Below are 12004 nucleotides of genomic sequence, written 5' to 3'. Positions count from 1 at the left end.
TAACCAAGGGGTTTTCGACATCGGACCAGTCTGTCACCAACGAGGGGGGACGATCAGTATCGGCCAGGAGTGTACCCACGCTCGCAACTCTAATGGCGGCTGTCGATGGTCTTCACCTTTCCCTGAACCGAAGAGTCCAAGCACTGGAACTTAAATTTGATGCCGTTATTTTTTAGATGGGGCATGTGAAAGAGACCTGTGTTCAATTTCGTGACAGTGTGAAAGTTGCAGCGTCCACTACAACAGGTTTACTCGACGCCAACAACCCTGTGCAGCGAGAGGGGGGTGAGACTCTGATCCGCGAATCAGTTAACGGCGATGTTTCGGATGTCCCTATTGTGTTGGCATGTTCAGTATTGCCACTGACGGAGAGAAAATCGCGCCGTAAACTACATCTGAGGGCTTATACAATGACTCAGGAGTGGCTTGACTAGGTACCCCTCTTGCTTTATTCGAACTCAGTTAAAAGTGACTGGCAACAATGTCGGGAGTTCCTGACAGAGCGGATGGGACCCAATGACAACGTGATTCAATGTACTGGGATGTCTCCGGCTCGCTCCTGTGTTCAGCACTCTCCCATAATGGTGACTGTTTGGGTGACGTACATTCGTATACCTGATCGAACTGGCCAGGGCTGAACCTGGCTTATTCTTCTGGACTTTTGTTCGATTTGTGGCTGTGTGGGACTCACTTTATAATGTTGATACTGGGAGGCGATGTAGGCGAGTAATGAATCCCCCGATCTTAGCTCGATTGTGTAACTGTTGAATATCCTTACTTGGGGGGGGGCTTGGAGTTAGTGGGAGGGGAGAGGCCAGGAGCCTGTACGAAGGCCCTCCTCCATTCCTTTCAAGGGGTTTTAGTTTAGATGGGGCGACAGGCACAGTGCTAGTTGGGGTTTGGCGCAAGCTGCATGCAGGGGTGCAGGGTGGGGGGTGGGATGTTTAAGCGCTTCACGTTTTCCTTTTGGTTTATTCTATTTTCCTTTTCTTACATTTTTAATTATCCTGATTCTCCCTTTTTCAGTATTATGGTGCTAATGCGAGCATTGCTGTTTGATCTGGTGTATCTTCTGCATACAAGCGCTTCAATGTATCCTGTTCATGATCTAAGTATAAAGTGATTTTGTGATCGGCGGAGCCGAGTGCCAGCACCCTACGATAGAGCAAACCCTGTTAATCTCATAATCCTGATTGATTAGGAGTGTTGAGTCCCGGCATCCTGTGTCTTATGTCGCTACTATCCTGACTTTTCTATGATTCGATACTTGTATGTCCGTAATTGCATTGCACCTGATACGTTTTCATTGTTATTACCTTTTTAAAAATCAATAAAAAGATTTAAAAAAATATATATATTGTTGAATTGTTTAATCTTACTTATATTGGGGTTTATTGATATGTAAGCACGACCTATTTCATAGAATATTGAAAACACCAGTCAATAGTCTCATGACCACATAGAAGAATGGATGTGAATGTCCAGTTCCTTCACAAGGGATGCAACTCGGGTGTGATTTGTAATATCTTTCTAATGTCCAGCAGAGGGGATTATATGCCTTAAAATGTAGTGTTAGACCATAACCCTCTCTTACAATATCGCAACAACTTCATTGTAATAATTTATTACAGTACAGTAGTTCTTCCATTTTTTTTTTTCTCATTAAGATTTTTATTCAGGTTTTTAGATATGAATTATAAAATGGCTTAGATCAGAATTACACATCATGTGTACATAATACAGTATGCCACATTAATAACCTGCAGAGAAAAAGAGAAGCATAAAAAGAAAAGGGAAAGGGACGTACCCATCCCACCCAGGGCGAGTCATTTAGCTGATTTAAACAACCAACTACCACCCAAAATAGAGCCCAAGTAGGGACAGGAACTATCCTAACAGTCGTACAAATGCTTGACGCTACGCCGTCGCAGCCAGAGCTGGATGGCCCATTGGCACCAGTAGCATTTCATTTCTTATGTTCTCTCCTCACATTGGCAATGAATCTCTCCATAGCCAATGTGTTCCAAAATCTCATGTCAATGTAAAGGGGGAGGGGCGTCTTTCTTTTTCCATCATGATGCTATAAAAGCTTTGGCCACCACAAGACACAGCCAGATGAACATGCAGGTCCATTCGCCGTATGGCACAGCCTCTAGATGGTCTCAAGCCCAAAACCACTACACCAGGACATTCTGGGTGACCTTCCATCGTCCCCTGCGGCACCCTCCTATTACAGGTGACTAGTGATGCCACTATGAAAATGGGAGAAAGATTTTATACCTATATTGCAGAATTCAATGCGTCAAAGGACCTTATAGGCTGCTGCCGAGGGCTATACTTGTCGTTAAAGGCCCTAAGCCCTACTTATAGACCATGTCACAGGTGAGGCCCTATGACAAGGATTCAGGCCTTAAATAACTGGTATTATTTGGCGACGATGGTCTATAAGGCTATCACAACATACCACCCACCGAGGGTACAATGTTCTAAATTAAACAGGAAACGGCCACTACAACACGGCCGTTTCCACGCAAACCTTTACCACGCATGAATTACAACACATGCGTGGTTACAACGACAGCCTTTACCACGCATACCTTTACTACGAAATACGTAGTAAAGGCATGGGTGGTAAATGCTTAAAAAAGAAAAAGGGGGCTTAGGGGGTCTCCCCCCCCAAAAATTAAAAAAGCGTGGGATTAAAAAGGGGGTTTGGGGGGGTCTCCCCCCCCAAAAAAAACTCCTGATGTGCTGAAGCGGAGGCAATCAGCGTTGTTGCAGAGGAAACGGAAAGAAACTTCCGCTTCCTCTTTACGACGTCACCAAGGAAGATGGAGAGATGGCGACGTGAAAAGGTAAGGGGAATTTTAGTTTAAAAAATATATATTAAGGGTTAAGGACAGGGGTAATTATAAGTAGTGTTGGCTGGGGGTCATGTAAGGGTACAGGGAGGGGTATAACCATTACCAAGAGTATGCCCTTACCATGCATAAATTTACAACGAAAATCGTTGTAAATCTATGCATGGTAAAGGAATATTCGTGGTAAAGGTTATGCGTGGAAAAAGCATTCTGTTGTAACGCATGCGTGGTAAAGGCATGCGTTGCAACGGAATGCGTTGTAATGACATGCAACCAAATTAAACAGCAGCCATTACTGACCTCAACACCACTCCATTGTCTTCAATAGAGACCTCAACATCTACATTTCTAATACAAATTGCACCATATAGTGCAGTTTACTTATTGATATGGGATAGCTTCTTAGTCAGAAATGCTGCATACATCTACAACAATGAGTGGAACATGTTGTAAGCAATGCTGTGCACAGAAAAACAACCAGGCATGTGTTCTTCTTGTATCTTCAGACATACACTAACTATGCTTCTTGGCTTGTGGAAGATTTCTTCTCTTCCAAGAGAAAAAGTTCTTGAAAATTGAGGCTGTCAAAAGAAAGGCCAGTGGTCTCAGGCCTTGCCAATTATCTCAGCACAAATTATTGCATTGATCCCTGATCGCTTCAATATTTCTCTTCCAGGAAAAGGCGACTTAATTGGTGCGAACCTCAACATTAAAGACCAAGTCATTAAAACCAATGCTGACGTCAAGGCGCTGACCTACTGCGATCTCCAGTGCATCATCCTCAAAGGGCTCTACGAGGTCCTGGATTTTTACCCGGAGTATGCGCACAAGTTTGTGGATGACATTCAGCAGGATCTGACCTACAACCTCCGCGAGGGACACGAAAGCGATGTGAGTATCCGCAACTGGCGGAAGCCATGACAGTTTCATGAATGTGCATTAATGCTTGAACCAGAGACGCGTCTGTGCCGTTGCTACCGCGGAGGTGTTTCAATAGGACCGCGGAAGCAGTCCTGTGAGTAACAAAACTTGAAGGGCCCCCCTAAAACGTATGTGGAGTGGGACCCCCATGCTCTGGACCCAGTCAGGAGCTCTCAGACTAGGGGGACGCCGCCCATGCACAATGCTGAAGCCCCCCTCTTGAAGGTCAAGCCCCCCCCCCCCTGAGGGGGCCGAGGGGATGCAGGGGCTATGGTTACGTTGCTGACCTGCTCCCAATATATTGGGAGATTTCCAGCCATTTTAGGTTCCCTGAAAGAGGGGTGCAGCTCTGGAAACTTCTTATGTCAGAATTGCCCTGTAACTGGTTGAAACCATCTTTATCGTAAGAATGTTACATTTTTCCAGTTCTCCAAGAAAGAAAAATGTGAACATAATTATCTGGGGAAATGTCCATAATCCTTATTTTATTTATAAAATTGATTTGCTGTGGCTGTTCAGCCATTATCCCTAGCTGAAGGGACAGGTTCTGCACTAAGAGCATGTAAACAAGGTAACTTTGTAAATTAAAATGGCCCCTGCTGAATATTTGGGACTGTTCTGGGTAAAGAATACATTTATAGACTCCCAGGCACAGGGCCATAGGTAGACACACAAGACGGCACACTGGTTGGGGTGGGGGGTGTTCTTTGGGAAGGGGGTGGGCTTTGTTCCTGTTGCTTGTTGTCGCAAGAGCCTTAAATCCAGGGGCGCCAGATGGCTTCATGGTGGACTACGAGAACACTTATCCGACCAGAGGGCTTCCGATTTCAATGTTCAGATGAATGTTATGCAAATGCCACAGTCTGCCCTTAACCCCTTCAATGCTGCCGTCGGCCATTGGCCGACAACAGCACTACCTGCCCAGTGTTGCTGTCGGCCAATGGCCGACGCTGCCCTGCCCGTTTTGCGGAAGTGCTGCACTTCCGCAAAATCGCGGGCGCATGAAACGGGTTAACGTACCCTTGTGGACCTCTACAAGTGATGCAATGTATTTGTTCTTTTCTAAAATCAATAAAACAAATTTGAACAAAAGAATACATTTATAGGAATGTTTCAAAATGGAGAAGATATTCAAAATGAGGGCTGTTCACTGGGTTTGGTGTTTGTCGTACGTTTATAGCATGGTTCTCTTGATTTGACTAGCTCGGGTAAGGGGAAGGGCTGGTGGAAGTCATCTCTAGGTTTAGCACAGAGGGGTGTGTGGGTTGGCTGAATGTGATTGGTGGCAGTCTCTGGCATATCTTGGGAAGCTCTTAGCTGGTCATTTTGCCCTGGAGTAATTGAGGCCATTATTTTGAGTTTGTCAGATGCTGAATGTTCACAATATTTGGTGTGTACAGGGTCTCCATGTGCTCCATCCACCAAACTATAAATAAGCTCTCACTTTCCCAATGTGTTTCCAACATCCTTCTGTGGATGTGGCTGGCCTGCACACTTAACTCCAGTCCATAGAAACAAAGAATGTGATGGTGAATGGGCTGCTGAGGAGAGCAATCAGGCAGAGGGCTTGCTGATATTATCTTTAGGGGAAAACGGGAGGAAATATTAGCTTCAATGCACCCTGATACAGGACCATTAGGTTAACCGTCGGAGTTGGCCCTCTCTTAGGCGGGATGCTGGTGCAGGGAGGGGGAACCTTTTTCTTGTATGATGGATACTGCCTTTGCAGCTCTGCAAGGAAGGATTCCACAGCTGAATTTCAGTGCTTTGTTACCACCCAGCCAGGGTAGAGTCCTGAAGTAAAATAGATTTTGATTAGAATTGGAACCATCATTTTCACACAGTGACTCCACTGCTGAGCAGCTGACAAGACTGGTAGTGTAGTATCCCTGGACTATCAACCCTCACCTCTAAGGACTAACAAATGGATTCCCTGCACAGCGTGTCTGAGGGAAGACCCAGCTAGGACCGACAGAGCAAGGAGTCTAGCCCCATCGGATGTACCCGGCGCTAGTTTCACATTAAGGATTATATATGGCTGGTACGGTAAGGGGTGGAATCTTGGGAAGTCACCAAAACCTTATAAGGAGTGGTCTGTTGCGCCCTATCTTAGCTCAGAAGGCCAAGGACATTGTCATTTAGTGGATTAGGTAATAACACAAGGACACATGTTATAAATGTCAATGTAACGTCTTCATATACCGCTTACCACTCAGGGTAGGGATTTTCTAGGATCTCCCTATTTTGGCAGATTAGGCGAGGGTGGCAAGGGGAGATAAATCGAGTTCCAGGATCAAACATTTTTCTCACCTTTATATGCAAAAACGAGAGCTCAAGTATCAAATGTCCATAGTTAACTTCTCAACCCTTCAGAATATATCATCCCAAAAATAAAATTCTTTAGGTAAAAAGGGTAAATACTAGAGGCGGGCGATAAATTCCGCTCCATCTGCGGAGTTGGCCAAGTTTTGGCCACTCCCCATTATTCATGTAACGCAGAGTTCTGGCCAAATTCTGCCAACTACCGTGTGACAGAGTTTTTTCTTATCTGCTGCTCACCAATAGTAAGTTGCCGTGTGGGAATTGGCATCCCCCAGCATGATTTTTGGGTACTAGGAGGGTACCCGGCAATTTTCCCAATGCAGGCGGTCACAACCATTTGTGAGGAGAAACCTGCCGCTCATATAGAGAATCTACTGAAGCAGCAAAACCAACTCAAGCAGCAGAGCCATCGGACGCTCCGCGTGGTGCCGTTCACACTGAATCTCCAGCACGGAACAAGCTCCTGGCACTAAAAATATGCGCAAACTGACGATTTCTGTCTGTTCATGGAATTCCCCAGAATCTCATTAGGGTTGATATGTAACCTGTCTGTGGAGTGAAATTCCACGAGATCCGGCCTCCCCTAGTAAATACTTGTATATCCGGGACAATTGTGCATTTATGTTTCTAATGAACTTTCACTTTCCCCAGATATGATTCTGGTTTTGTTCTATTGGTGTAAGTTCTGACAAAGGTATTTCTATCTATACAAATATTAAGGTGTTAGAGATACCCCACTATCACAGTAGGTCAAAATATGTTGATTTTCAAGATAGCACTATTATCAATTAAAATGCCTTAATATGTTCAAAATTTGGCAAGTAGGGACAAATATCCATTCATTATTTACCCTATGATGTGAGCACATTACATCTATATCATTTAAACTACAATATTGTACTGAATTTTTTTGTCTGATATCTTAAAATATTTTTAGAAAAATGTTATTTCTAGGACCTTCCTTTTGAAAGAAGCTCAAGTCATCTTTCTCTCGATTGAGGAGGATACGTGTGAGGTTCACCTGCATGATGCCGTTACGTCTTGTCATCACATATACTTTAGTATTCTTTAAGGAGCAAGGTTCCCAGAAGATCATGCCACCCTATATGTGACTTATCTGCAAAGCTAAAACCCATGATAAACAAACAAAATAAAGGTACAACTTTGGCACAAGAGATTTTTAGAAGGGGATCTCAGATGAAGTCTGATCTCATGAGCTTTGAGATCTTTACAGAAGGATAGGAGGACATCCTAGCAAGATTTCAATGAGGTCTGCATCTCAAGGCAGAAAACTCAACCAGTGAGATGTTAAAAATCTAGAAGCCTTGATGACTGTAATAGGCACATTTTTACCAACCCTCTCCCAGACTCTGAGGGAGAACCTGATATTGTTCATCTATGACCAAATCAAGACATTCCATGTTAACCTCTTCTATGCTCATGACGAGCTCAGCTCGTCATGAGGCACAGTGCAGCTGCACTCATGACGAGCTGAGCTCATCACGGCCGTTGGAACGTTGCACGCGGGGATAATTACCCCGCTGTGCTGAACGTTCGAAAAACGGGTGTGGTTGTGACAAGCTCCGCTCGTCATGATTGCAGCTGCACTGTGCCTCATGACGAGCCGAGCTCTTCAACAGCACAGCGGCGCCGCGCGCGGCCCCCTCCCCCCCGCACAGCGGGTGGAAAACACCCCGCAACGAAGGGGTTAATATATGGACATCTTTATACCTCTCTCCAAACTGTTTTGACCACTTTAGAGAGCCAATGTGCCTCATGCCTCAGACGGTTGCAAAGAAAACCTCAGCCTTCAAGAAGCAGCAGTCCAAACTGTACATTATTATACAGAGGCCACTGGTCTCGCCTAGCAACACTGAATGCAAACTCTTAGATCATGGCCAGTATCAGACTTGCTCATGAAAAGCAATCAAAATCAAGGTTCCATCAAATCTCACTCCACAGCTACAGTGCAGTGACACACTCACTGTCCTTCAGTCATACCAAATAGGGTATGGAAACCAAACTGTCCTAGATGAGGGACACGCATGCACACGTGAACTGTCAGGAGACTTCGAAACCATTGACCACAGTTTGCAGAGTAGGAGAGACTACTCTAACCAGATTCTTCTCTTTCCTGCATGGTCGCACTCACCAAGTCAAAACACTTGCCTCTTTTCTCTCTGGAACCTAGGAATCCGTGGCATGCCTCTGCATTCATCCCTCGATCTGATGCTCCGTAATAGTTGCATGGTGTGCCTGACCCACCGGCATAGAAACTTACAATGGGTGCAAATGATACCTCGCTGCAGCTCGTTCTACAAGAAGAGTCTGGATATGGAAACCAAGTGCCTGTTTTTCCTGAAGTACGCCAGAACTGGGCACTTCCTTAACAGTGTAGACATTCAAATCCTACTAACAGGCCAATTAGAGCCAACAACTCTCCCCTTCAATTTGCCCAGCCCCTCCCACCCAACACCTGTTCAAAAGTTTGGAAACCAGGGGAGGAGACACCACTGCCGAATCAAGGGCTGTATATACAGGAGAAACAGCGTTTACAATGCTGTCATTACATCACTGTACCATGACAACACGGTCGTTACGACCGTGTTGTTAGTACGCGATGCATTTACATTGCAAGTCAATACAACGACTTGCACTAGGGAGCATTGAGGTGCTGGAAATTAATTCCAACACCTTCCTTACTGTTGCACAAACTCGAGTCGAAATAGTAATTAATACTATTCCTAAGTCCAGCGCGCCCCCTAGTGCTAGTCGTTGTAATGACTTGCGATGTAAATGCATCGCATACTAACAACGCAGTCGTTGTAACGACCATGTTGTAAAAGCACGCGATGTAATACAGCGCGTTGCAATGTACCATATTCTATATAAAGAATCACACTGTCACCAGTAAGAGCTCCAGCCCTTACATTGGTAGTCGCTAAGTCACAATACTGCATAGGGCATCACAAGTAAGTATTGGTATGGAAATATAATATTATTTTTAACCTGCATATAATTATTACGCCAAATTTGGCAGGAAGCTAGATCTTGGTCCAGGAAGCATGGTTTTTGCAATCTGGTGTAAATATGTTCACTTTTTTCTGAGCTATTAATTGTTACAATTATTTGTATATTTGGAAGGTTGGGTTTGATGGAGTCCTCCGAAGCCAGTTTAAAAAAAATAGAACCTTCTGGAGTCCTTCTGAATGCAGGCACGGCCCGTGTAGGGCGTTCCACCGGGCGGTGATGTCAGGCGGGGGAGGGGCAGGGTGGGGGGGTTGTAAAATGCAGGATATGGACGATTTCAGGTAAGTACCTAAAAAAAACGAATTTTGTTGCTCGTGCTGCATCACATTTGGCGATGCAGCACACCAAACGAATTTTTTTTTTTTTTTTTCGGTACTTACCTGAAATCGTCCATTTCCTGCATTTTACAACCCCCCACCCTGACCCTCCCCTGCCTGACATCACCGCCTGGTGGAACGCCATGACCACGCCTGTTTCTTTAGAACGTTCAGCACAGTGGGGGAATTATCCCCGCGTGTGAGCGCCGCACGTGTCATGACGAGCTCAGCTCGTCATGAGCACAGCGCCACCGGGCCTCCAGGGGCGTAACAAAGGCCCCTGCAGCCCCCGCCTTGCGGGGGGGCCCTCGAGCTCGAGGGGCCCCCTCAGCACACAGTGGTCGCTGCCTGACTGCACTACAGCACAATTTGTTAAATAAACAAACAATCTAACACACGTTTAGATTGTACCACCAGTAGTCAGTCTCATAGAGCAGGCACGTAGACGTAGTTTAACTGTTGCCGCCCGCTCCAGTCCAATCACACAAATCAAATGCAGCGCAGCATGCAGCTTCCTAGTCTTCAGCCTCGGGGTGGGGCACAGCACTCTGGAATGTCATGCGCAGTGTAAACTGCAGGTCCGGCGGGCCGGGGGCACTGACTGAGTGAGTCTGATGTCAGGGGTGACGCGCCATGCACGTTTGACCAGAGACGTTTTAAGGCAAGGGCAAAGTGGGCTCTTGCCCAGGGCCCCAAACTTTTAAGGGGCCCCCTAATAGAGCCAGCTCTATTCTGCAAAGTCATGCCCTGATTACCGTAAATAATTTTTAAAGAGATAGTTTTAAATACTGTTTTCCTTTATGGTTTTTTATGTGGGTGTGGAGTCCATTACAGACATGTTTCAGAGAAATGTTGCCTTTGGGTTTCGTGCAACACCCTTGAAAAAAAAGTTTCTTTTACATCGAAACAGCTCCTCGCAAATGAGAAATCGGAGGTTGTCACAGAGATTCTTTGCAGTAATATTGGTGATCTGCTGCTGTGTTACAATATTGAAACCAAACACCACTATTCCTGAATATTAGATGTAAACACACATAGAGTTTGTTCCAGGGTGTCTGTGCACTGTCAGTGACCTGGGCACAGAGGGCAGGAACCAGCTGAAACTGGATCATGAATTCAAAGAGGTCCTGAAGAGGGGCCCCCAAAATATGTAGGGCCCCGGGCCCCCAAAATCCTTAAGATGTCGGTAGAGACTAGTTACAGAGGCCAAGAGTCAGAGGAGAACGGCGGGAGGCCGGTCCACAAACTAAACTGCAGTGCAAGCCTCACAAGTAAGTGACAGTGTGACGTTCGGAGAGTCGGAGTCAGGCGAGCCCAAATCCACAAATTCGTTTGTTAGTGGCAGCGCGATCATCAGCTGCCTGCAGGTCGGTGTCTAGACTGGAGTCTCTTTTCATGTTTTACGTGCTTCATGTAAAAAAGGAAGGGGCACATTTATGTCTGTCTTGCGCCACGTTTACGCCGCCGTTGCGTGACGCAACGGCACGAAAACGTGGCGCATCCCTGCGACCTATTTACAACGTGATGCATCTAGGCAGAAGCGTCACGTTGTAAAGCCCTGCGCCACATGAAACCTACGTCAGGTTTCATGTGGGCGTTCTGTCGCAGGGTGGGCGTTCCCTCGTAGGAAAGCCCCGTAAAACTGACGCAGTGAAATCTACAAGATTTCGCTGAGTCAATTTTACGACGCTGCTGGGTCAAATCCTTACGCCTGCTAGAAGCAGGCGTAAGGAGTGACGCACCACGTTATGTATGGGTGGCCTCTGTACATTGCAGGAGTTGCGTCGCACTTGCGACGCTACTCCAGCAATGCACCGCCCGTACACCACAAGATGCGTCACGCATCTGCCCTACCTTGCACCATGGTGCCGCAAGGAGGGAATTGCGTGACGCATCAGTTCTGGCGCATCCCTGCTGATTTGCAGAGATGCGCCAGAACTCATAAATCTGCCCCGAAATGCGACTCCAGTCCAGAAAGGGTCTTGAGCAACTCGAGAGTAGAGGTCCTGGGCGTGTAGGGACTTCAGTTTTGCTCAGAGGTGGATAGTTACGATCAAACAGTGTTTGAAGAGAAACTGCTGTGTATTAAAACATCACCCCCGCAGGGTGTAGGATGAGAAACCCACCATCTCACTCCCTGTATGGCCCCCTGACTCGCCTTGAGAGGATCTCGCAGGACAGGCAAAGGCTGTGCCTGTGGCTATGTTATGTTATGTTATGTTATAACGAGTTTTATTAAGCGCTCAGCTACTCGGACCGAGTGTCCCGGCGCTGTCAGACCCAACACAACACAACCATCACGGCCGAGGGGAGTTAATTGCAGAACAACCACGTCTTCAGCTCCTTCCTAAAAGACAAAAGGGTCCTATAGATAGATATAGATATAGATATAGATATATATAGATATAGATAGGGTCCTATAGCTATAGATAGTTAATTAACTCTTAGGCTATACAGGTCTTACAGGCACGAACTATTTTTATTTTACAGTAGAGATATGTCTTCTTCACAATACTTTGCAGATTCAAAATGACACAGCAATGCTATCTATCC

The 12004-nt window shown here is 46.0% G+C and overlaps 1 protein-coding gene across 1 annotated transcript in view; it reads left to right on the top strand.

Moving 5' to 3' along the window:
- KCNH8 (potassium voltage-gated channel subfamily H member 8) overlaps positions 1–12004 on the top strand; it is a 938852-nt gene that overhangs the window by 794714 nt on the left and 132134 nt on the right. The window contains exon 11 of the mRNA XM_078662854.1: positions 3538–3752. Within this exon, the coding sequence (XP_078518980.1) occupies positions 3538–3752 (215 nt within the window). The remainder of the gene's footprint in view (positions 1–3537; positions 3753–12004) is intronic.

This window comes from Lissotriton helveticus, chromosome 10, assembly GCF_964261635.1.
Source record: "Lissotriton helveticus chromosome 10, aLisHel1.1, whole genome shotgun sequence".
Classification (NCBI taxonomy): domain Eukaryota; kingdom Metazoa; phylum Chordata; class Amphibia; order Caudata; family Salamandridae; genus Lissotriton; species Lissotriton helveticus.
The sequence above is the reverse complement of the archived record's forward strand: the minus strand, read 5'-3'. Positions and strand labels throughout refer to the sequence as shown.